The 26,507-nt window shown below is 47.2% G+C and overlaps 1 protein-coding gene across 1 annotated transcript in view; it reads left to right on the forward strand.

The window, feature by feature from the left end:
• Positions 1-26,507, forward strand: part of SETD1B (SET domain containing 1B, histone lysine methyltransferase) — a 47,560-nt gene that overhangs the window by 14,619 nt on the left and 6,434 nt on the right. The window contains exons 7-14 of the mRNA XM_082293251.1: positions 14,598-15,368; positions 17,893-18,063; positions 18,984-19,071; positions 19,881-20,098; positions 20,331-20,460; positions 21,146-21,607; positions 23,397-24,981; positions 26,318-26,477. Of these exons, the coding sequence (XP_082149377.1) occupies positions 14,598-15,368; positions 17,893-18,063; positions 18,984-19,071; positions 19,881-20,098; positions 20,331-20,460; positions 21,146-21,607; positions 23,397-24,981; positions 26,318-26,477 (3,585 nt within the window). The remainder of the gene's footprint in view (positions 1-14,597; positions 15,369-17,892; positions 18,064-18,983; positions 19,072-19,880; positions 20,099-20,330; positions 20,461-21,145; positions 21,608-23,396; positions 24,982-26,317; positions 26,478-26,507) is intronic.

Genomic DNA, 26,507 nt, shown 5'->3' on the forward strand with positions numbered 1-26,507 from the left:
ATTTGACTGTTTGTGGTTTGATTTTTTTGGATACAAACAACTCCAGTAGAGTGAGAGAACGTGTCTCTGGTTGATAACAGAGCTGGAAATGGTGAAATGCTCTGGAGTGTAACTGAAAAATAGAAAGCAGGCTGTGGTTGGGAGGCTGAGTGGTTCTTTTGCTCTCACACCAGGCCAAGGCTTTGAGGCTTTTGCATTTTGCATACCTGATAGAATTGACATTGCCATTCCTTTTTATAAATCACTGTTGCTGACAATACTCTCACCACTAGCTCAGTTTGTTCTGTTTCTCCACCAGTGACTTTCTGTAAATTTTCAGTTCCTGGTGGACTGGCTGTGTATACTTGAACTGCTTGTTAATAGGTAGAGCATTGCTTATTTTGTGTTTGTGTAATCTGCAGATGCTCCCACACTGTGAAGTTAGATCCAAATTACAGTGTTTAACCGTAGCACATAACTTATGGTGGAATAACATCTGCAAATCTGAGCTCTGCAGACCATCCACAGTTAGACAGCCTTTGGCATCTTCCTTTTGCTGCTTGCAGAGTTCTTCCTATTCTTTACAACACTGAGGATTTAGCAGTGACGATATTGAATGTTCAGATGTCATAAATGCAGGCTGTGAAGCCTCACATTGAAGTGACACATTTTCCTCACAGTTTCTCCAACCCATTATCATTCCAGTTGCGTTTCGCATCTGATGGCTGTGAAAAGTGACCAAGGGAATGCAGACAAGTTACTGGATGGCGGCGTGTGTTGCAACATGCAGTGACACTGAGAAAACGTGCCAGTGTGTTAGGTAATCAGTAGAAATATTGAGAAAATAATTGCTGTTAACATATTGTGCTGGCAGCCGCCAGAACAGCACTAATTTCTGGGTCTGGTTATGAAGATGCCGGAGCAGCGGCTGTGTTCTATATGTGTCTGTGTCTGACACAGAGCACTGAGCAGACGAGCTCTTATTCAAATTTCTGCTGGCTGGTGCCTTTCCTGGAGTCCTCTAAATAGATACAGTTCATCAGTTGAATGTTTTTTCCATGTTGCATTAATTTTGAGGCTCGTGACTTTGCCACCCCCCTTCTGTTAATTTTAATTTTCAGTTTGGGGTACTTGTTTGTACCTAGTGAAGACAGGGCAGAACTCAAAATGAAACTTGTGAGATTGTTAACTCTGTGTATCATGTACCTGCCCACAAGGGCTCCTTTGACCCAGACATGTTACTGCTGTCTCAGGATTTATTATGAAAGTGCAGTGCTTGCTTTTGGAAATGCTCATTCATCATGACAAAAAGATTGCTCAAATTTTGTGTTCCTAAAAGCAAAATATTTTAAAAAACAAAGAAGAAAGAAAATGGTAAAGGAAAAAAAAAAGAAGTTTAAAATGTGGAGGTTTTTTTGCATAGTGCTGAAATAAAGTCAGTGTCCGCATTCACACATCTCCAGCAGTGCAGACAGGACTCATGAGGTGGAAATAGCAAGGCAGCAAATTGGACTTTCTCATTTCTCTCCAGGCTGGAATAGGTGGAATAGGTTTGCTCCTCTGGCTGCTGCAAGAGTGTTGCTCTAGAAGCAGTTTGAGTAGAGGAAGTTGTTGGTGGCTTGGGCTCCAGCAATGGCTCTGTGCACGGAGGGCACCGCGAGCCTGCGCGGCACAGCCTGCGCCGGAACCAAAACCGCCCAGGCGCGGAGCTGGCAGCAGTGCCTGTGCTTGGGAGGTTTGCCTGCAAAGGGGTCAGGCAGCTGGAGCTCAACTTCCAGTTTTGCCTCAACTCTGGCACTTCCTGTTGGTGTTTGGAATTGCTGACTGCTCTGAACGCTGTGTTTGGACTGTGTATTTATGTGGAGTTGATAGCAGTGTGCTAAGTGCAATTATCACACACCTTTGACCAGCTCACCTGTGTTTTGCTCAATCTCTCTCTCTGTATCAGGCAGTAAGTCAGGGAGATAGTTAGGAAAAGGCTCTGAGAATGGTGAGGAGGGGAAGAAGAGGGGAAACAAAGATGGTCTCGCTAGGGTCCAGTCTTTCCTGTCTTTCCTCCTTGCCTGCAACTTCAAGCATTCAAGGTGGGATGTCCTCAGGCTCACCACTGCCCAGAGTCCCTGTGCCACTGGGTGTGGTGGCACGGAGCCTTAGGAAGAAGAGGGCTGATGGTGCAGGTTGGGTGACATCAAGGACAGATGGTGTTTGTTTTTCCTGGGCCTTTTGCTGTCCTGATCAAGGAATCTGATGTCTGCTGCTTTTGTGGGTGGTGTGAAGTTGGAGTTGCTCTCTTACATCCAGATTTTTTCCAAAAGAACTGTGTTTGGCGGTGAGCAGATACAGTTTTGTGCTTGTGTCCAAGTGGCGTGTCCTCCTCCCGTGGTGCAGCATCAACATGTGTTGCACACACCAGGAAGACATTCCCAGTGGAGCCTGGGGAGGGATTGCTGAAGTAGGTGGCTTTTTTCCAGGTTTCCCTTTTCCCAAGGGAGCTTGTTATTTCTGGTGTCTTGTGTATCCCAGGCAGAGCAAAATATACCTATTTGAGGTGATGGCAGTGTTGTTTGGTGGAAGCAGGAGCTGGTGTGATGTTGGCACGTGGCTCTGGGGGCTGTTTCCCAATCCAGTCCTTGTTGCTAAGCAGTTGCCAAACGTGGCATTTTGGTCGGCAGATGTGGCTCAGAGTTTCCAGTGCAGATAATTGAAATATTGTCTTTGAAGGATGCAGATAAATGTGAGCAACTCTTATCATGGTGCTGCAAGGATTTTGCTATTGTCAGGAGAAAGAAATACTTGGAAAATATGAAAATCCTTCATACTGCATGAAATTATTCAAATTGCAGTAAGACGTAAAGGGCAATCTACCAGTGGAATGTATGCCATGGAGACGTGTGTGAAAGGATGAATTTTGACAAGGGAATCTCAACAAATTTATTTGCTTGTTAATATAGTGTCAGGTATCTCCCAAATTACCTCAGAAAAGTGGTAACAGCAGATGGGTTTGCAAAGCTGAGGTGTGTTCCAGGTCAGTGAGAGGCACACAGGTGGTGAGGGTTTGGTGGCAAGGGGCAGCCTGGCCCTAGCAGAGCCCTGATGGGAGGGTGTTGTCCTGATGCTGGGGTTGCTTTTAAATTCCCTGGGAGCTGGCATCATGCTGGGGGCACCTGGCCTGGCTGCAAGGGAGCTGTGAAGCCTGCTGGGTTGGATGCTCAGGCTTCAGCTTGAGGAAGTCTTGTTGCATGGCTTTGTCTTGGGTCATTGCTGGGGCACACATGCTGCAGTCAGAGAAGTGGCAGTTCATGCAGTATTTTTACTGTTTTAACTGAGCTCTGGTATCAAGAACACTGCACAGTGTAATTGTTCTAGTGAAGCACAACCTTAGTATCATGTCCAGTGAGATGTATTGATGGTGGTCTGTGATATAAGGACCACTGTGCAGCTCTGGTGCTTCAAAAGGTGCTGAGGCCAAATGGTGCTAAGTAATAAATGATGAGCTGCAAACCACCATGGCAGCTGTTCCTGCAGAACTGCTTAAAAAATAAAAAGATGCCCTTGCCTTCCAGCTGGGCACCTGGATCAGTGAACAGGGCATGGAATGCATGAGCACAGAGCAGTGTTCACCTGGTTTTGTGCCTTTCTCACAACTGTTTCACATAACTCCTTAAGTAAGTAACCTGCCTTTTTAAGACTTCAAACTAATGAACCAGTCTAATAGGAATGCTGCTTTAAAAATACAAATAAAGAGCTGTGTGATGGAGAGGGGTTTAGCTGTGTCTGCTCAGGGATGAGCTGTGGTGATGCTGTACTGCTGTGAGCTTCTGCAGGGCTTCACTCATCCTCGAGCATTTTTGCAAAGCTCTTTAAAGCAGGTAGTAAAGAAGTGAGTAAAGTAAGAGTCACCAACATGGGGAGGCCTAAAAGAGCCTGAGGGTCGGAGTGGTGGGTCTGAGGAGCAGAACATGGACCACCTGGTGCTGGCTGCTGCTGAAAGGCTCTGCCGTGGACACGCTGCCCTTACACTTGAGCAGTCACCCGTGGGAGAGCTTGATTACAGCTCTGCTGCAAGAGAGAGCAGGAGAGATTTCAGACTAACTCATGAGTAAGCAAGGAAAAGGCACATCTTTACCTTTTCTTGGCTGTTTTGTTGGGAGTTATTTCCTTTGGGTCTGCAGTGGCTGCCATGCAGCAGGCCCTCAGCAGCTCCCCTGGGGTCCCTCCCGACCAGCAGATTAGCGATGCTCAGCTCAGTAGCTGCTGCTGGACCTGTCTACCACAAACATCTAATCCATTTTTCAACCCATCTGCACCCCTGAGCCTGTGCAGTATCCTGTGACAATGAGATGCACAGCTGAATTTTGTTCTAGGTGAAAAGTGTTTCCGTGTGTTTGTTTAATTAGGGGACAGGTGGGGAAATCAGCACACTTTACCTCTCCTCTCTTCTTTGCATATTTTATGCCTGCACAAATGGCAGTGGGAATGCAGCCCAGCTGGGGGGTATTTCCACTCTGGTGCTTTAGAACACTTGCGGTTATACAATTTATTTTGCATATAGTGGGGATAGTTTGATAGTAAAAGTTTGGTATCTTCTTGAAGGCCATGAGAAATGTTATGTCCTGTGCAGGGATTATTTTTGTTAAGGGATCAGTCAGCAGTTGACAGCCACAGGGGTTATGTTTCTATCTCCCAAAGGGAGTGGTAGGGGGGGAAAAGTTGCATTTCCCTCATTAGGCAGGTTTTGAAAAAGGACAGTTTGGAGATATTTCTTGCTCTTTGTATTAGAAAAAAGATTTATATTGTTTTAATTAATATGTTACATTCCTCAGTTGTTGTGCCTGATGCTGTCCTCTCTAACTGCGTGCACTTAGTTAAATCTGAGCACAGCAAGAGAAGGAAAATCTAAGCAGGAAATAAAGCAGTGAAAAATTCAAGATGCCTCAAGAGAGAAGAGAAATGTTACCAAAGGGGAACTGTTTCTTGCTGGCCTCACCCTTACTTTTGAGGAAGAACATCTACTCAGCTGCTGGGAATAGGCTCCTCAGAGTGAAGCATCTCCCATGGCCTAGCTGGGTTTTAATGCATCTACAGCTTTGCTGGGAAGGACTTGTTAGGTTTGTGTTGTAATGCTCAGAAAATGAGGACCTGCTAAACTCATTAGGGTGCCACTCATCATTTGTGGCCACTGCTGCGAGGGACTCACAGCCTGGCCACAGTCGGGGAGGGTTTGTGTCTCCTGAGCCTGAACAGGACACTGAAAATGCTGCCATAACTGTGATAGCCACGTGATTTCAGATACTCAAGGGTACAGTAGTACTATGTAAAAGGGGAGGAGTATCAAACTGGCCTAGTTGTGCTGATTAGAACTGTTTAAATACAGCATGTGTACAACCTATTCTTCAACAGGCTGCTATCAGCTGGGAAGCTAGACTGTTTTCCATGGTTATCTCCTTTCTTATCACCCTCTTGGTAGCAAGATCTGAATTCATGGCTCCATTTGACCCAAGGTTTAAGTATGAGGGTGAGGTCAGGGGCTGGCATGTGAGCTCCTGCCTGGCACTGAACTGTGAGGGATCTGTGTACTCTGCACATGCAGTTATTGCAGGGTGGTGGTTTTTTTTACTTATAGGTGGACTCTGATCTAATGTTGCCAGTTCCCTTTATCTTCGATTGCAAAGTACCTTCTTTAGAAATGTGGGTACATTTCTGCACACCAGCGTGAAGAGCAAGACAGCATTACAGAATTATTTGGGAAATTAGTTCTCTGTGTACAGTGGGATTTCTTCTGAATTCATTGCTTTTCTTTGCATCTTTAGAGAAGCAGATGCTGCCTCGAGCTCTGCATTTTTTTTGTGTGGACAGACCTTAGAATAAAATAATAGCTGAGGTGGCAGAAAATGACAGAGGAGGCCATTGCATGCATGCCACTGCCTTTCTGTTTTTCAGAGAGATTGTTCAGTTCCCCTGTTGGATTTGGCTGGTTAGTTCCCAGAACTCTGCATCACTGAACCTGGTGTCTGAAAAGGGCTTTACCTGACTGGGTAAAGTCCGTCTGGCTGTATGAAAGTCTTTGGGAGAAGCAGAGAACATTCCCTGACTAATTTATCTGTAGGGGGTATTTTCTTGCCACTCTACCATCCTTTTATGCATGACTTAGCTTCCCAGCCGACTAAAGCCTTTGAAGTTAGATTGCAAATAGCTCTTCAGTTGTCCCTTCCCCCCGTCTAAAATAGGGAAACCAGAACAACCATTGCTGTGGAAAGAGCCTGCCTTGTTACATGCCTTCCCAATGTTAACACCCCTCTCTTTTCCTCCTTCCTTTTCCCTACCTCCTCCTCCCCGCATAAAGAAACCCTTTTTTTTCCCTTAATAAGATCTACTTAAGACTTGAGGGAAAAGGCCATGGTTCCATGAGATGGTAAATCCAATTTTAGGGTGTTTCATATGTGATGAAAAACACTGTGGCCACATGACGCTGCCCCTGAATTGGCACACATTCGCCCTGCCAGTTCGGATTTGTCCACATAATGCAGGAGGGGCGACTGTCCAGGCCAGCCTCACATGGGGGCACGCACAGGCCGCCCAGGCTTCCCTGAGCTTGGGCTGGGAGCCAGGGACTCCCCATCTCATACTCTCACTGTATTTTGTGACCTACCCAGTTGGATGTTCATGGCGGTCTCTGCTCAGATCTGCGCGGTCGGGGAGTCTGGAAGTTTCCAGTCTCGGCATTGCTGAGTGTGGACCCCAAGGATGCTATGTTGGCCTCTCCTTGCAGACACTGGAGAGTCTCTTGTGCTTGGGAAGCCCAGAGACAGTGTCTGCCTTCTCCAAATATCCCTTCTTCGATGATCTTGCTGACAGGAGCAGTGTAACCACATCATATGCCATGAGATTTGCAATTCAGAGCCTCCTCCTTTTGGAAGGGAGAAAGACCTGAATTTAGCCATCCCCTTTGTGGAAGGTGATGCACTTACTAACATACAGAGCAACCCCCTCAACCTAGCTCTCTTTGCCAGTTCATCTCTTCAGGATTTCTGCTGAGGCAGATCTGGTAGTTGTTTTCCCACTGGTTTAATTCCTCGCTCTGAGAATTTCTGTCCTCGGAAGCTCTTGCAGTGGGCTCTTGAAATCCACATTGAAAACTGGGCTGTTGTGCTGTCTTGCCAAGAGAATGGATTTTTGAAAGTACTGAATGATGATTAAGTGTTCTCCCCTTGGGATCACATTCCTCAAGTTGTCTTTTTTCTGGATCAGTAAAGATCTATTTACCTCAGACTGCACCACATGGGCTTCCCTTCTCTGTCCTCTTGCTTCACCTAGAATTGTCTGTCCTTCCCTGCATCACTTGCTGAATGAAAGAAGTTTTTAGTCTCGTGGAAATGCCTGGAGGCTGCCTGAGTGGGTGTTTCTTACTCCAGAATCCATTTCGATTTCTGGAAGGAAGAATCCATGCATCATTTCCTACAGCCACTGAAGTGCCGATGTACAGTCAAGTAAAAACAGCCTGAACCCCTCCTGTTCAATCATTGAATTAGTTTTCTCCTATTTTTTGTGTGGTTTTTGTGTAGACCATTTCATGCCCTGTGTCACATCAGGGGCTTTGGTTTGGGAAATACTGATTTAAGCTACTGCTCAGTTCCTTTCCTTGGAGATGTTGATGTTATTCCACTGTCTTGCAGGGAGACAAGATAATCCCCTCTGGAGTCTGAAACGGGGCCTTGAAGTGTCAAGACCCATTTCAGCTGCTCAGTGCATGTGAGGGCCTGTAGGAAGTGTGGTGTGGATTTGCACAAGGCTGGGATGCTCTTTGCCACTGCTGTCCATCCTACAGGAGTCATTTTAGCTTGTTTTGTCATCTTGATTCACTAGATTTTCTGATGATGGCATGGACTGTTGGGCAGCTGTCCAGCTCTCCTGCTGTCCTTAAAACATAAGTCAATTTACTTCTGTTCCTGGTGTCAGGAAATACTGGAAGTGACTGAGGAGACCTTTTCCCTTTGTAAACATTAGCCCCATGTACCTCCCTCTCTCAAGAGCCCTTCCTGCCCTACACTTGCAGCCCAGTTGAGCTGCTTCCCTGCATCCTTCCAAATCTGTACTTGTGGCATCTCCCCATGTGCAGGATGGTCTAATTAGGGACCAGCACCTGATGGAGCACATTGTGAGCCACAAACAAGCACGTGGCATTTCCTCACCCCTCTCCCCCTCTTCTGGGACCAGCAGGGTCTTCTAGGGAATTCTCCCTCTGTCCTTCTGTGGTTTGAGATATCAACTCAAAGTTCCCTCTTGGCTTTAGGAAGGAAAGTAAGTGGCGTAAATTGGGCTGGTGTTTGCAGTGCTGTTTGTTTACAATGAGCACTTGGATATTATTGTCACTTGTTTTACTCGTTGGGCAGCCCTGTAGGTGTGGGGAGCACTGTGTGTGCCAAAGAAGTGCTGCAAGTAAGCACCAGACCAAAACACAACCTGAGCCAACACAGAGTGTGTGTCAGGTGGGATATTGTCATCATAGAGAGCTTGAATTCTCTTTTTCAGGTAGTGAGAGGTACTTTGGCAATTCGTAATAGAGAAACCAAAACAGCCAAGGAATGTCCCTCCTTCTGTGAGAAATCCCAGTTCCATTAGGGCCTTTTTGGTGTCCCTTTTTGTGGGATACAACACTGAGTCCATTGCTCTGATCTGTGTGTTTGCAGCCTTTGCTTGTGAGTTCATTTATGAAGTGCTGTATAAATATATAACTATATAAAAACCTTGCAGTCTTCTTTTCTAGAGGTAGAATCACATGTTGCTGGAGATATTTTATAATCACTGATTTGTAATATGTAAATCTTTCCATTTGCCAATTACTGAGCTGAGCATTTTATTACAGCGCAAACACCAGAAAGTTGTCCCAATTAAAAGCTGATGTGGTTGCCCTCGCGGGCTCTGACTGCAGCAGGAGGACGGGAGCTCTCTCAGCTGCCCAGAGGAGGTTGAAAGACCTGACTAACCCACGGGGAGGAGGCAGCAACCTAATTCCAGTATCAATCCAGGCTGTGGTGGTGGTGGGTTGGCCACCATGAGCCACCACGGGCGCTGGGGACAGCACAGTGACCTGACCAAGTTGGAAAAGCTCACCCAGGAAAGTGTAGGCAGTATTTGCTCCGTGTTTTTGCTGCTGGACTGCTGGCAAACCACCTGGAGTGGCTCTGCCCTCTTGTACTCCACGTCTGCAACACCAGTGAAGCACCACCCTTGTGCGTGTTCTTCCCGAGGCAGGGCTATAATTATGGTTAGCAAAGTAAAAATACTGGTGTGCATTGTAAATAAGGTGCCGAGTCTGCCTTGTTCACGCCTGACACGGCGAGGTGTGAATGCTCAGCACAGTCCCTCTGCCATGTCATTGTGCCCTCCCAGCAAGACAAGAGGGCAGTTCAGAGCCATGGCTCCTCCTCATGTGCTTTGCCAGGAACGTGGAACCTGCAAGCTAAAAGCAGATTAAAGATGAACAAAGCAATACTCTCTGAAGCCCTCGCTGGGCTTGCAGATTTTGGGCTGCAAGAGGTATTTGATATTTACTCTGTTAGCAGAGTGAATGGTGGGATTCTCTGGGCTGAACTTGAAAGGAGTTTTTCAGTGAAGTTGTCTTGGAGGAAGAGTTGCAGGTGGCTGGTTGGTGGCCTCAGGCTTCATTTTTGTTCTGGATGGTAGCATAAGAAATGTGGCAGGTTTGAAATGTCTCATTCTCTTTAACGTGCTCTGCTGAAGGAGTCTGGGGAGAGAATTGTGTGATAGAGAACTTGAGCTGGTTTCACCCAGGGATCACGGCACTAGGGCTGTTTCCCTTGTCAAACACAGAGCACAGGCAGTGAGGAGCCTGGTGTGAGCCCAGTGTGGGGAGGCAACTGGAGTTGGGGTATAGGAGGTCAGAGAGACCTGGAATCTGTTCTTGACTGTCAGCAACATGGTGTATGACCCTCTTCAGTCAGTTGTCCTCTCCTCCTCACCTCTGAAGGCTTTTCTTTCCCTGCTTTTTTTGTAAGGATAAAGTGTGAGATGAGCACTTGTGAAGTTTTTTCAACGTTTGGTTGGACTTAATCCAAAACCAAGTGATGACTGTTTAACCAGGGTAGGAAAACTTTTTTGTCCAAGAGTCCCTTCTGATTTTAGTTCTAACTTTATTGAAAAACATGAAGGCTGGTGCCCTTGTACTGTGCTGAATGCCATCGATCCTGCATTTCATTATTTTGATGCACCAGAGCTCAGCCAGGTAATGCCAGAGTAGTTGCTATGTTCAGTGGTACAATTCCCTGCCTCAAATATAAGTAACTTAGTACCCAGCAGAATGTTTAAGCAAAATGAGCTGTAAGCTGATGGTATTCACAATGTGTTCTGAAATTCTGAGTAGATTCTTTCTCAGATGGCCTTTTAGAAGGAAATGGAAGGATGTGAAGTTTCTCTGCCTGTAAGAAAGGTACTGAACAATGTGTACAGTGAAGGGTCCCATCCGCTGCCACAGTGTCAGTGCTTCTCTGGGTCAGGGGATGGAACAGCCTCCTCACATCTGGAAGCTGCCAGTTCTGCATGCAAATATTGGGATTTAGTTTCTTTGGAGGTACTAACATTTGCTAGCAAAATGCTGGGTATGGCTCTGAGGTGGGATCGATACCCTGCAGCCAGTGGCCCTATCCTGTCACTATTCCAGCTGATGTAGGAGTGGCATCCCAGGATGTTCCCTCATTTAACTTAAGAGTCTCTGCACACTGTGCTGGTGTTAAAGGTGGCAATTAACATTTTGGGTGAACAGTGAATGAGGCCATTTATAACCAGTTACGCTGACATGAATCTCTCCCAACAAATTTGCATCATTAAAGAACCTTTGGAAAAATGTGTCATGCGTATAATTAAATACCTGTTTTGCTAACTCTTAATTTAATTAATCCAAAGTAAAGATGGCAGCACAAATTAATTTAGCTGGAAATGGCTTTTCTCTCAGTGGGCTGAAGGGAGGTTTTCTGGTGGCATTGTACCAGATGACCTCAGAAACAGGCAGGTGAACACCAGGACTGATTGACACAGGTTTTTTTGACAGTGATGGCCGTGACATTCTCATAGCAGTATGTGTGTCATCCATCAGCTCACTTTTTTCTGCTTGTGAGAGCAAAGAGGGAGGCCAGCTAGAAGGCAGTTTCTTTGAGAGTACAGCACAGGTGCTTTTCAGCTCTACCCTGAGAGGTATTTGGTAGCAACCATAGTAAATCCTGGTTCAGACAGGTGAATGAAAAGAAATTCAAATAACACAAGATCTTTCTATGTCTCTCCTTGGTTTTTCTATCTGTACCTTGATCTCTTTCACTTGGTGCCTACATTTTTCCCCCTTAGATATGAGCAGTTACAGGAAAGTCATCCGCTTTAAATATTTGTTACGCTTAACTTTCTTTAAAGACTTCCTTGTAGATGATCTTCTTTTGGTTTGACCTCTTTCCTAACCTTGTGATTCTTTCCCCCTACCCCCTGTGCCTTTTCTGATCCTTTTCTCCCTGCCATTTAATCTCGTTCTCTCTCTGTGTCCATCTTGCTTGGGATAAAACTGGAGCACAGACTCTGTGCACTGTGCAAGTGGAGGTGAGTTGTCAGCCCAGCATTGTAGGAAGCAGGGAATCTGTTGTTGCTTCCTGTAGATCCATCTGAGCACCAGAAGTGAAAAAAAAGAGAAAAATCTTTCAGTCTTTCAAACATGCTGGTTATTGCTTTAGCAATTCTCATTTCAGCTTAAATAAAAATTAATGCATGTATGGATGAAGGAAGCTCTGTGCCCTAAAGCATGGAATCCTGCTAGTCCTGCCACCTTTCTGCAATTTCAGGACTGGCTTTTCTATGTGATGTTTCCTTCAAAAGGGAAAACCAGCCAAATTTATCAGGCAGGACACATTGGTACTGAGGCTGATTAGAGGCTGCTGTGGATGGCAGTGGGCTCTGAGTGATGGGCAAGAGCACACGAGTCTCCTGAGGCAGGACTGGCTGGGACAGGCTTGAGGCTGCTGGTGCTCCAGGATGGGAGGTTGGGAGGGCTCTGGGAGGGTGCAGGGTCCTGCAGGAGGGACTGGGAAGAATTTGTGGCTTGACACTGCTTGGTTCTAGTGCTTCCCTGAGGCTTCCTGAGGTGTCTTTTCTCCATATCCCATCAGATGAGATGAATGTGAACTCAAAGCTGATTTAGTCTGTCTTTGGTAGCCTGAACGCTCCTGGTTTTCTATCCAGCACCAACCTTTAGCATCACCCGGCGTTTGCAATTGGATACAGTGCTTTTAACAGGGCCTTTTGTGTTCACTTACTGAAAACTGGGGTCTGTTTCACAGGAATCTTGTTTACACCTGCCACAGTCATCCTTTTTGCTCTTCCTCTGCTCCTTTCACTGGAGCTGCAGTAGTTGAAACTGCAGAATGTCCTTTCATTCCCCAGCATCCTCGGTGTGGGACGTGACTGCAATAGAGCAGCTGGGGAGAGGATGCAGGGTGTGAGACCCACTGAGAAGTGTGAGCCAGATGTGGGCAGCTCAAGGGCATGATACAACTGGGCTTTGGAAAGACTTGAGTGCAATGGGTTATCACCTCTACTTCTTTTTTAGCTGTTCATTTTAGGGTTTACGAAACAGCCCTCAGAGTCCTCCCTGCACGCACAGATGCGCTGAAGTGACTCTGTGACTACAGGGGAGTCCCCTCTCCATCACTATTACCAAGGATCAATAGCTCTTGCTCAGGGTTTGCCAGGTGAATGGTGTCTCCTTGTTGGGCATTTTGGGCTCTAAAACTACGAGTGTTTTTTTGTGGGTGACCCAGGTGCTGTGGGAGGCAGTGAGTTTGTGCCGCAGCAGAGGAATGCGGGGAAGCCAGGGTGAGGGGAGGTGCCAGGACTGGAGGATTTGCACAGCTGCTGTTGCAAGCGTCGTGCTCAGCCTGCTCTCTGGTGGTAGCTGCTGTAGCAGAGATGACCTTTGATAAAACGGGAAACATTTGGAGTGATTTGGATAGTTGTGGCTGCTCAGTTTCACACAGCGACAGTTTGTAGCAGAGTCAATTCAGCTGCTCCTGCTTTTGTTTGCATACCCCAGTAAAAAATTCACAGGTTAAGAACCAAATCACAGCAGCTTCAATGTGAAAACTGCCAACAAAGTCTGCTCCTCAGCAGCTCTTCCCAGAACTTCCAGGTTCTCCAGTGTCTGATATTGCTCTTTCCTTTCAGACTGGGAAGACTGGTAGGAGAGCAGACAGAAGAGGCACCTGCTGGCACGAAATGTGGAGCAAATAATAAATATCTTTGAGATCCACCATCAAATTTGGCTGACAGCAGCCAGCAGGTTCCAAAACTCTTGCCAGGATTGTGATACAGAGAGGCACTGACAGACCACTTGATGGTGATCTCTTCCTGGCTCAGCTGGGCTGCCAAAGCTCCCAGGGCAGCAGGAGGGCTCTGGCCAGGAGGAGCATCCCTGCTGTGCCCTGGGCTGTGCTGGGAAACACGCAGAGGCTCTTTACTGATGTTGGTAATGTGAGACATATGTTTGGACATTACAGGGACCCTGTCCTGTCTGCTGTCATCACTCTGGTCAAAGATCAGCGCCATTCATGTGTCCCAGATAAACTGTCACTGTGTGGATATGTCTTCCAGCAGTATTTGGTTACTATATTTTGTATCAAGGGTTTGATACCTGAGGGATGTGAGAGTCATGCATATGGATTCCTGGTGCTGGAGACACCTCCAGGACTGAAGTGCCTGTAGGACAGACACTGTGCAGGTGTGACCACATGCTGCTGAGGATGGAGGTAGTTCCTGAGACTTTTCTTTTGTACAAGACCTAGTTGGGCAGCTCTGAGACTTGAGAGCAAGCAGGCACCCTCTTTTTTAGTCCAATTTCCATCCCTTTGGCAGCAGAGGTAGGACACAGTTTTAGCATTTTCTGTAAGTCTGTATTTCTTGTGGCTAGTAAAGTATTCATTTTGTCCCAAAACACAACATAGGCTATGTCTTTGAATCGCAGCATTTATGACTTTGATGTTTGAAAGCAGTTTAACCAGATTTGGGGTTCTTTTTTTCCCCATGTGAATTGCTGTGGTCTAGTCACGACAACTTTCAGTAGCAGCAACCATGTGGAGATACTGTCTTTCCACAATTAGAGGTTAGGAGTTGACAGCAAATGAGCCAGGGATTATAATTAAAAACCAAGGTAATTATTTGTGCATGGAGAAACTAAGGAATAAAAACTCACAGTGTAATGTGCCTATGAGTACTAGATGCAAATAAGAGATAATGTATCTTGCGGTGAAGGACGTTTGGATTGTGTGTATTTCACCAAGCATGGGAGCAATTCCTCCTGCTCCATAGAAGCTGAGGGTTTTGTTCAGTTGGTGCTGATGCTCTTTTAGAAAGCTTTTACCTCTCTGATTCCTGAGGTCTGACACAGAAGAGAAAAGCTTCAATAGGCACCAGCTGCTCAGTGGGCCCTGTCTTTTCAGAGCATCGCTCGCTTTTCTCCGTTCCCAATTAAAATGTGTGTTAAACTTAGCTTTTGTTTGAAGCAGCCCAGCGCTGTGGTATTTAATGTAAAGAGAATGTGCTCGTCACCTTTTCTCCCTCTTTTGTGGCAGGGTCAGCATTCCTCAGGGGAGGACATGGAAATCTCTGACGACGAGACCAACCCTGCGCCCATCACCAGCGCGGAATGTGCCAAAACCATTGTGGTGAACTCCTCCGTCAGCAACACGGCCGTGATGGCCCCGTCGATCCCCCCGCTGCCACCACCGGGATTCCCTCCTCTTCCTCCTCCGCCACCTCCACAGCCGGGCTTCCCGATGCCTCCGCCGCTGCCTCCGCCGCCGCCGCCCACCCACCCGGCCGTCACCGTCCCCCCGCCGCCGCTGCCCGCCCCGCCCGGGGTCCCTCCGCCCCACATCCTGCCCCCGCTCCCCCCGTTCCATCCTGGCATGTTCCCGGTCATGCAGGTGGATATGATCAGTGTCTTGGGCAACCAGTGGGGTGGCATGCCAATGTCGTTCCAGATGCAAACTCAGATGCTGAGCCGCATGATGCAGGCACAGAACACGTACCAGTATCCTCCTTTCATAACAGGCCGGATGCAGTTTGTGAATCTTCCTCCCTACCGCCCTTTCTCGATGGGAGCCGCTCTTGCCCGCGGGCAGCAGTGGCCACCACTGCCCAAGTTTGACCCCTCGGTTCCACCCCCGGGTTATGAGCCGAAGAAGGAGGATCCCCACAAAGCCACTGTGGATGGAGTCCTCCTGGTCATAGTGAAGGAACTAAAGGCCATCATGAAAAGGGACCTGAACCGCAAGATGGTCGAAGTGGTGGCATTCCGGGCGTTTGATGACTGGTGGGACAAGAAGGAACGTCTGGCAAAGGTGGGTTTTCACGTGCTCTGTCCTGGGGAGAGCTGTTCTTAGTGCTTGTGGCCAGCATGTGGGGTCAGCAGGGGTTTGGAACTGACTTTAAAAAACCCGCAACCCTAAGTTGTTATGTACAAGAGGAAGCTGATGTTTAGCTCCAAAAAGTAAGGTCAGATGCAAGAGAAGTGTTTGAAACCACCAAGCCTCTATATTGTTTTCCCCACTTTGTGCAATGAGATTTGTGGGTGTTTCCAGTTCTCCCCCTCCCCAGCACATGTACAAAGCAGCAATTAACTCAAGAGCCGAACATTGGCCAAATACATGAAGAGTTCCAGGGATTAGTTGAGAAAACAGCTTTGCATGAATCCTCTGATCCTTTTCTCACCCAATTTGAAGTGTACCTCAGCCAGCAAACAGCTCTGTGATCTAACGTATGGTGAATTTGTCACTACCCAAAATACCTAACACTACGGAAAGGTTAATGCAAGCCTCAAAATTACCATTGCAGTGAATTACTGCAAAAATAACAAACCACAACCTGCAGGTAGATTCTCTGTTTCAGATGTCAATTTTCAGAGCAGTATCCTCACCACCTGTTTTTGTAAACCAATTGTGTGTTAATTCTGGTGCCTGGGAGAGCTCCTTGGCTTTCTGGAGAGGTTGGTAATGCTGCTGCTTAACAGCTGTTTTATGACTGTAATTTGCTCTGGCTTAGAGCTGGCTGGCGTGACGTGCAGCAGAAACCTCTTCTCCTGACTAATGCTCAGAGCTTTTCTCCTGCCAGCGAGCGTGTGCTGACAGTCTTGGAGGAGGCCCCTGAGTTTCCAGGGCAATGAAGGAAACAGATCCAGCAAATAGTTGCAAAAACAGCAACTGAAATACTCTAGAAATTGTTTTAAACCAGACATCTGCTGTGAAGAAGCAGAAGCAAGTCAAGGCAGATCTTCAGGCTCTTTTATATCCTGAGCTATGGCTGGATTTGGTGTGTTCTTCCCTCACCTGGGATTTGTAAACCATTTTGGGAAGGGAAGCTGACTGTACCACAGTCCTTGCCACAGGTTATGTTGGATGTGAGCAGTGTAATTGAAAATATGAAATTGCTGCATGGAAAACCACTGTGCTTTCTGTCCGGGAACAGAGATGCCAGAACCATTTCTGCCCCAGGGCATGTGTTACTGTTATGTGCAGAAAAACCCCACAGATTCCAGAGCCTCCTTTCTGCTAGGGCTGAGCACCCCTGGCATTGGGGTGGGACAGGATTCCTTCTCAGTCACAAGCTGCCTGCTTTTGCAGAAAACAAAATATGAATATTCAGCTTAAGCTGTACCTTCCTATTGCTGGTGTCTGTGTGTGTGTGAGGATGAGGCAACTGAGCTCCTTGGTGGCAGCTGGAGGTCAGTTCCCCATGTGCTCTGCAGTCACACTGATTCTGGCTGCTGTATTCCATCAAAAGCAGCTGATTGATTGATTCCAACTCTGGCAGCTGATTGACTTCCAAGAGGCATCATGCCTAGGTAAAAGATGGGAGGGCTCAAGGATAAAGCTGGTGTCCTGGCTCAGGCAGGGTGGAAAACAAATGGGGTGAAAGCTGTGAAAGGAGCACATTGCTAGGGAAGGCAGCACATCCCATGAACCTTTTCTGCCTGAGCTAGGGGAAAGCTTTTCCTTGTTCCCAAATCTAGTGGTGGGTCAGGTTTGAAAGCCTGAATAAGATGCATTAAGCAGAGTGCCAGGGATAAGCAGTCACCCCTGGCCATGGAGTGCTGCCACTTGGATTCTCTGCTTGATATTCCCATTAGTCTTGTTCCCTTATTAGCGGGAAAGCTGAGCTTGTGCTGCCTCTTTGGTGATTACAGCCCACTTCAGCACATGAGCTCTGTTAGGGTGTGCAAGAGGGAGTGTTGTGCCATGGGCTGATGCAAGTGGGTGTCACCTCCAGTGCCCCTGGCTCGGGCAGAGCACGACATACCATCATGCGTGACATTCTCCCAGCTTGTCCACCTCTCCACAGCTGCAGAGGTCCGAATTCCTGCTCTTCCCTCACACTTCAGCTCTGGTGAAAAAGGATTTGTTGAGGCTGTGTGTCTATTTTGTAGACCCTTTGGTGTTTCAACTAAATATTTGGATGTTCCTGTTCGAGGACTGGAGCCTTCTGACAGGTTTTGTGGACTTGGGCTGTGGTTGCTAAGGAAACACAAGGATGTGTGTGATTTTTGATGCACTATATTTGGCCTTACACTCAAAAGAAGGAAGGTGTTCCCAACTGGAAGGTCTGGAATTGCTTTCAGTTATGTGGGTTAGCAAAGAAAGGTAAATAACACGTTGTTGGGCTGACTTGCCTAAAGCACACTCCAATTATTTGTATTATTATGTGTAGCTCTATTTCCTTTCAGGTGTGGGGCACCTTCAGATGCCCTCAGAGAAACTGATGCCCGGGCAGGGCAGTGATATTTCCCAAACCTCGACTGTCTAAATGGTTTCCAGAGTTTGTGTCCTTCCCAGGAAACTTCCCCTCTCAAATGTGCCTTCTCTGTTGCAGGCGTCTCTCACTCCAGTGAAGTCTGGAGGAGAATTGGAGGAAAAACCAAAGCCGAAGGATCGAATCGCCTCTTGTCTTTTGGAGAACTGGAACAAAGGAGAAGGGCTGGGATATGAGGCAATCGGCTTGGGCATTGGGTTACGAGGGGCCATCCGGCTGCCATCCTTCAAGGTGAAAACAAAAAACTGTCTTCCTTATGCTGACATCCCCCAGAGGAGCCTTAGGAGGACAGACCTCGCTAGGTTTGTGCCCCAGAGCCCGCAGGCTGTTCACCCCACTCTGTTCTTTCAGGGAGTTGCTTCTGACCCCCCAGGACCAGAGCAAGGACCCTCTGTTCCAGCTTTAGCTTTTCATCCTCCACTTGTGTGAATTGTCACACAATAGGGGATCTCCCTGCTCTGCAAGGGAAAGGGGACATTTGCCTGTGTTTAGGACACAGCGTTTCAGCATTATCATAAAAAATACACTTACGCTCATAGTGCTTTCCACAGTTCTTGTTTTGGTTGGAATGTCTGATAGTTTGGCAGCTGAGTCTCACCTGAAGTTTGCTTAAACTCTGTCTCCTCAGAAGCACAGGGTATCCATTTTAAAAAGCATTTGCATAAGAAATTGAAAGTATCTTAAAAGAAGTGTGGGGTAGGGGAGTGTAGAGGGCTTCCCTGAAATTAGGATTTTTGAATGCACAGAAGGTGCAAGTAAAGGTTTGAGATGAGAGATTCTGCAGTCTTTATTTAGAGTAAAACTTGCTTTGAGGTTCTTTAAGATGCCGTGGGTTTAGGCTCTCTTTCTGTTCTGCCACAATCTCAGACACATGGATTTGTGTGAGTTTTCCCTGTCATCCTCAAAGTAAGTACCTGGTGATGACATGCACCATGCTGGTACCCGGGGTGTTTTCATGCAAATTGAAGGGGTAGAGTTTCATTCAGAGTGAAATTCTGTTTGCAAGCAAATAAAGAGATCAAGAGCTGGGAAGTGGCCCTTGGTTTCTGCTGTAAGTGACCACAGCAAAGCAAAGAAGTGGCAATTTGCTTAAGAAGTTGATTTCTGCTGTTTCTAAACTTTCAGAAATGCTAATTGTGTCTTTTGTTCAGGTGAAAAGAAAGGAGCCACCTGAAGCTGCCTCAGCAGGAGATCAGAAGAGAATCCGGCCTTCTACTTCTGTGGATGATGAAGATGAAGGTTTGCAAAGCGCATTTGTTTGATACATAAGAGCAGATGCAAGCCCCACGCAAGCTGAATCCCTTTAAACTTCACAGCAGTGTGCTCACTTACAGTTAAACACAGAGTCAAGGATCTGAGCCAAACCCTGCTTCTCACAGAGCTCTGATCAGCTGGGAGATGGCCCCTCTGGGTTCAATTATCTGAAATTCACTGGTGGAAAGTTTAAGACCCACATTTTAAGAATAACTCATAACCTATTTTAGCTGTGCTGGGCCCCAGCAGAAGGAGCTCAGATGGGTTCATGGGCTGTTTGGGGTGTGCTCACAGCTCACTGGGACGTGGTGGGAGGAAGCACGTAACAGTTTGCTCTGCATTTGATTTGAAAAAGAAACCAAAGTTATTTGCCAGAAAAATCTGTTTGAAAATATCTTAACATTGTTTCCTGTAACTAGGGAAGACAAAGCTTTGAATACCCTTTGTTTTGCATAAAAACATAAGTTCATTTTAAAGTTGATTCAGATTAACAAGTGGGTTTGAAGCCAAAAAATGGGAAAAAAAAGGATTAAATTCAGGTTACCTGTCCTGACCTCAGTCATGCTATGTCTGCTGTCTGCTCTGCGTAGGGAGTGTCAGCTTTGGCTGCCTACATTTTGCCATCAGCACTGTTCACTGTGACATCAGCAAGTCTCTGTAAGCCTGGAGACCCACACCACATGGGCACATTGCTCCTAACTTTGATCTTCCCAAAGAAATTTCCCTTATGTAGTTAACTCTTTCCATCTTTTCCAAGGTATTTGATGGTAATTTCTGTTGCTTTTGCTCCTCAGAGTCGGAGAGGGACAGGGATGCTTCTGATACAACATCTGACCTGTCAAAGAAGGATGCAGAGGCAGTGGGGCTGCGACGGCGACCAGCAAGGCCATTGGAGCTTGACAGCGAGGGAGAAGAGGGAGATGAGACATCAGGGAAAGAAGAGGAGTCCTCCTCAGAGAAGGAAGAGGAGCAGGAAGAAGAGGGAGGCTTGGTGAAAGCAGCACCTGGCAAGGTGTGTTGGTTTGTGACTGCGATTTCAATGCTGTTTGTCATTAAAAGGGGGCCTGGTAATGCCAAATGCTAAAGTTCCCTTTTCTAGAAGATGAGTGCTCCTGTCCTCACAGAACCTCTGTCAGGTCACTCCCTCTTCAGGTTCTCTGACCAGCCTCCCTGATGGTTACTGTACTGACAGCCAGGTCGCAGGGTCAGGCACTGTTCATTTTTGGCAATGCTTTCTTGCAAAGGAGGAAGAGGAGGATGAGGAGGATGAAGATGATGAGGATGAAGATGATGATGAAGACGAGGATGAAGATGATGAGGAGGAGACGGGCATAGACACCAGTGACAAGGAGGAGGAGCAGGACTCCGAGGAGGGTAAGCAGCTCCAGTGGAAGCAGCAAGTGTCACCACAGGGTCAGCTGTGGTCTCCCTTTTGCCTTTGTGAGCTGATTTTGTTACTTGTGCACCTCCTTTCACTGATGGGCAGTTTTACACAAGAAAATGCACAGAGGTATTTTTAATTATTACCTGTGAGATTTCCATGATCCCTCAGTCAGTGGGTCCCTTTACAGTAGCTCTCCAGTCCCTACCTGATCTCAGCCCAACCTGGCAGAGGGGCAGAGGTCTCAAAGCCAGTTAAATGTGTGCTTGTTTTGTGAAACGGGAGTGGCTGGGAGGAGAAGGGACCAGATTTCAGACAAGGGTAATTTGGCTGCTAATAACTCTGTCCTTTCAATCACTTTCTGCCCTGGAAGGTGGTAGTTTCCACTTTCTAAGACCATGTGTAAAGGCAGCAGAAAATCTTAGTAAAAGATACAATGCACCAAGAGACCCACGTGGGCAGCACTGCTCCTGGAACTGCCTGTTGTATGGTGATTGTTGTAAGCAGCCAGAGACAGGATTTATAAATCTCTGCAAAAATAAATAAATTGGGAGCCACTCCTTCGCACCCACACGCTGCTGTTGATGCTGTTTCCAGACTTTTGTAGCAGAAGGGATATTTGCCCCTCATTGTTTAATAAAGCCAGAAAGCAGAACTAATGGCAGTTTGTTCTTGTAGATGTAGCAAGTCCCTCGTCTTCCAAGGCTGAAGTTGAATCATCTGATGAAAGTGAGGACTCCTCTGAATTCGAATCAAGTTCTGACTCGGATGATGAAGATGAGGAGGATGATGATGATGAAGATGAGGAGGAGGAAGAGGAGGAAGAGGTGGCTGAAGATCAAGGCAGAGAAGCCATGGTTGCTGAGCCAGAGCATGAACCTGCTGGTCATGAGCTTCCTGAGGATGAGAGGGAGACTATTTTGGACCTGTATCCTGTGGATGACTACATGGATGCAACAGGCTTGGGACTTGCCGAGCCAGCTTTGGCAGTGAAAGATGAAGGCAGTGAAGAAATCAAGGCAGAGGAAAGTGAGTGTGGCCAAGTCCCGGGGGCATCTCTTGCTGCTGAAACTCTGAAACACTTGGTTATGGAAAGAGACCAGGAGACAAAACTTGCACTCTCTCCCATCTGTAGGCCAGGTATGCCCTTCCATGTGCTTTGGAGTTTTGTTACTACGTTTCCAAGTAAATTTTCTCACAGTGCCCAATATGCATGGGTTTGTATTTCCCTTGTTCTCTTTCTTCCTCCAGTCTTGGCTCTAGGTTAGGGGATTATCTGTGCAGGGAAAGAGGTCTGTGCTGAACTTTCCTTCCCAGTAAGGAGCTTTACATGAGCCATCTGCTACTAAAAATACTGTGGTTACTGTATCCAGAATCTTATCCTGGGCCAGTTTAGTTGGAGTCCTACAGGAACTGAACAGTTGTCATCATCTGAGGGTGACTGATCGGGTGGTGTGGTGGCTGAAGCTCAAGATAGAAAAGCCATGGCTGCTAAAACAGAGCAGGAATGTCACTACTGGCTCTTTTTGGTTTTAATATCAAAGCAGTATATGACAGGGAAGCTGCATGGGGCAGGTGAGGGGAGTCTCAGAGTTATGTTTGGTTCCTAGTATTATTTGTGGGGGTTTTTGTCACTTACTCCTTTTAAAGGAGTGATACTCTCTAGTTTTCTGGAAGAAGGAAATTATTTTCAGTCAATACAGAGTTGTATTTAACCCAAGGAAATTGGAAATCTTTTACTAGAGCAGGAGTGAGATGTATAGTGCTTGACAAATTTGGCAACTAGGGGGAATCTAAAAGTTAAAATTGGAGCCAACAGGGAGGGCACATCTAGTGGGGCCTGCTGTGGAGCCTTGGGCAGCACTGAGGTGTCTGAGGACTAGGCAGTATTTTGCCACTTGGAGAGCTAAAAATCCAGTCCCTGCACAGGGTGTCACTCCTTGGCTGCTGCAAAATCTGGAAGTCACAGAGCAGTAAAATGTTAAACTGGGCAGGGCAAAGAAGAACTGGTTTTGCACGAATTCTTTGTAGAGCAGGTCAGCATGCAGAAAGGATGTAAAATTGAGGACACCTGCATTTGAGCACCATGACATGTGTAAGGAGCTTTCCAAGTAAGCTGTGGGAACAAGCTGTAACATTGTTCTTGAGCAGCCCAGCCCTGTCATACAGGAGTTGCAGGGCTCAGACCCTTCTCCAGCAGCCCTGGTTTGTTCAGTGCAAACAGGGAATGCTTCCCTTCCAACTCCCTGGGCATTTTAACCTCCTTTCGTTCTCCCACTTGAAAATGTTATTTTGAGCTGCCTAACAAGATTCACCGTTGAGTCCTTTTGGACCTGGCCCTAAGTGGGTAAATAAACTCCAGACAAATGAGGCTGCTGCAGGGAGAGCAGCATATAAATTGCCTCATTGATACCATCTGAGTGTCTCCTCATCCATTACAAGGCCTTCCCATTTCCTTCATGTGTTGTTCAGGAGTGTTCTGCTCCTCCCTTCACTGCTCCCTCCTTGGAGAGCTGAGGGTGCTCCTTGGCCTGCAATTAGTTTAGTTCCCACATTAGAAAAGGTGATAGCTCTGGGCTCTGACAGCTCTCCTCCAAAGTCCTCGCCCCACAATCCTCTCATTCCTTTAATGTCTGTACAAAAGGTTGTCAGGGCTTTTGAAAGCAGAGAAACCTTCGTTCTGGTCTGTGTCATAGCTAATCCTCAAATTAATAGTGCAGGTTTTTTATGGTCCATTAGGAAAGTGTGTGGTAGTGTCTAATTACTCTACACTCTGTGCCTCCAAAATGTAAAGCACTGGAGTTTTAAAGCCTCCCAGTGGAATTGAGCTGTTCTGTAATTGTGGCATCTTAAACATGTCTTTACTAGCAAGTGGCAAGTAACCAAGTGGAGGCAAAGCTCCTGATTCTCCTCTCTTTTCCCCTTTCAGAGGAAGAGTCCGAACCCACTTCCATGCTGGAGGCAGAGGTACAGGAAGGTCCAAAGCCTGAATCTCAAGATGAGGAGGCAACGCTCTGTATCTCTGCTCCAGTGGGAGTCTTTGGAGAACCTCTGCCCAGCAAAAGCAGCTTCTTTGGCAAGTCTGAGGACAGCACTTTGGAAGGCCGAGTTAAAGCAAAGCCACCATCGGCAGCGGAGGAGGACGAGCGGCTGCCTCGTACGCCTGGACGGGAGGTGATGATCCACTCGGAGACTGAGACTCTTCTGCTTCCAGCCCACAAGGTGCCATCCACCATGCTTCCCCTGCCATCAACTCCTGGCAAGGAAGAATCTTTAGTCCCTCCAGAAAAGTTCCCTGAACAATTAATGGTGACCAAAACATCCGTGGAAGAAGAGATTCCTAGGACTCCCGGGCGGGACATTTTGGCCAAGTCTTCACACCCCCTCGCGAAGTCGCAGAGCACGGACACTGTTCCAGCCACGCCAGGAAGTGATGCTCCCCTTACAGGAAGTAGTTTGACCCTCAGTTCCCCTCAAGTCCCAGGGAGCCCCTTTTCCTACCCATCCCAATCTCCTGGCATTAACAGTGGCATTCCTCGGACTCCTGGGAGAGATTTCAATTTCACCCCTACTTTCCCAGAGGCTGGTGCTACCATTCCTTGCCATCTGTCTGGAAAGAAACAGTCAGAGGATGAACTAGAGGAGAAACCCTCTAAAGAGCCTCTTGGTGCTTCCCTTACGATCAGCATGAACAGTGTTCCTTCCCCTATCCCCTTTGCCAGCCCCCCGCAAGCAGATTTCCACATGGACATGGGTTTGCCACCTGATGAGCCAATACCTGTAGCAGCCCTGCCGTGCATGCATGGAGATGGAAGAATGCCCATCGAGGAATGCAAGGCAGAAGTGAAACCTGGTTTGCTCTCCCCAGAAGTACCCCCTGGGGCTTCTATTCTTCCTCCCCCACCACCACCTTCTGTTCTTCCCAAAAGGAGGCCGGGTCGGCCAAGGCGGTCCCCACCTTCTGTCCTCTCGCTGGATGTGTACCCAGGCAAAACCATAGAACCTCCTCCCGTGCCAGTGGCCTTGGTGGAAGGTGCTATGGGCAAAGAGCTGTTGAGTGGACATCCTGATGCCTACTATGGACTGAAAGACCCTGAAGCCGTCACCCTGGACTTCAGGAATGACGGTTTCCATGAGAAAATAGCAGCTGAGACAGTTGCAGAGAAACTGCCATTCAAGGAACTGGAGAACCAGTGGAATGAAGACTTCAAGGAAGAAGAAGCTCACGCAAAACCTAAGAGACAGTGGCGAAGGCAGAAGAAGACATCTGAGGAGCTGCCAGTGATCCCTTCCCCCGAGTATTCCCCGCCCCGGCCGCAGTTCAGGCCGCGCTCCGAGTTTGAGGAGATGACCATTTTGTATGATATCTGGAACGGAGGCATAGATGAGGAGGATATCAAATTCATGTGTATCACATACGACCGCTTGTTACAGCAGGACAATGGTATGGACTGGCTCAATGACACCCTGTGGGTTTTCCATCCTTATATCCTTTCTCACTGTATTGGCAGCACGTGTGAGATGCATGAGATGGTGGCTGGCTAGGACTTCAAATGCAAAAGGCTCTTTGTTGGTGGGAGAACCAGTTGCTTACAGGAATAGCAATTGCTTGGATGAGCAGGGAATTTTAGGCTGTTTTATTCTCTGAAGCTACAATACAAAAATACTGCAGAAGTGGCTGTTCTTGCTGCACGTTCAGTCTGGGACTGCAGGGACAGTCTGTAGGCACCTCTTCTGGGGAGGTTTCCTTCCTAGTTTGAGCAGCTTCTGTCTGCATGTAACCAGACTTTTTTTCCAGTTTGCCTGTGGAATTTCTAGTCTGCACATACAGAGCTTTCACTTGGAGCTAAAACTTGCTGTAAAAATAATCTCACCATCTGTGCCCAAAATGATGAGTTAGTGGTTCTCGCAGCTTTAACTTGCTTTGAGTTTGAAATACTGATAAAATCAGTGGTTTCTAGGTGGCACATTAGGGCTCTGTGTGTGTGCAGCCATCAGCAGTGATCTCCAGAGCAGAGCCTAAAAGACTGTTCTTAAAACCTCAGAACTCTCCTGTAGTGTTTCTAGGAAGGATATACAGGTCTATGTGTTGAAGAAGACAAACACACCACCTTGTGTGTTTGTCTAGATATATACTAGAGATTGTGTGAAGTTCAGATATCTTCATCCCTTGCTTCCTGCAAGACAGGAAAGCAAAACCAAAAAAGCCCAAACCACCTAAAACAGTCGGTGATAACTAACAACCCACAGTGAAAATAAATCTGTTTCCCTGACAATAAGGATTATATTGTAACAGCAAAATTACACTCACTTTTTAAGCCACTTAAAAATCACCTTGAGTTCATCCTGTGCCACACTGCATGACAAGTGTGAAAGTACCGGCAGGCTCACCTGCTTTGCAGCAAACCCTCAGCACTCCGGTTTTGAGGCAGTCACCTCTTGGTTTTTATGGTCCCTCTGCTTCAATTTTCTGGTGTTGAAGACATGTTTTGCCTCACAGGGAGCATTTTTGGGTCAGTCTCAGTTGTAGCCTTCATGGCTGTGTCTGTGGGGTGAGCTGGCAGTAGTACAGCTCCACTGTCCTTCCAGGAACCAAAGCCCTGAAGGTGCCTTCAAACCTGAAGGTTTGTAATGTGTGTCTGGAGGAGCTGATTTCCCAAGGCTGGTGAGAGCAGCATCTCTCCAAGGCCTTTGGGCTGAGGACATCTCAGTAGCAGTGTTATTTTTTGCAACCCCACAAAACCTTCCTAATTTTCCATGCTCCTGGTGTTAGCTCTGTGCAACTGTAGCAAGTTTAGTCTGATATCCACCTCTGGCTGTGTTTCTCCTTAACTTCTTGACACCTACCAGCTTTTCTACCCCCAAGAAGAAGAAGCGGGATGACGGGATGCGGGAGCACGTGACGGGCTGTGCACGGAGCGAAGGCTATTACAAAATTGATAAGAAGGACAAACTCAAATACCTCAACAATAGCCGAGCTTTTGCAGAGGAGCCTCCAGCTGACACACAGGTGAGGAATCGTGCTCCACGAGTGCCAGGT

The sequence above is a fragment of the Coloeus monedula genome (genome assembly GCF_965178545.1).
Source record: "Coloeus monedula genome assembly, chromosome: 18".
Taxonomy (NCBI): Eukaryota; Metazoa; Chordata; class Aves; order Passeriformes; family Corvidae; genus Coloeus; species Coloeus monedula.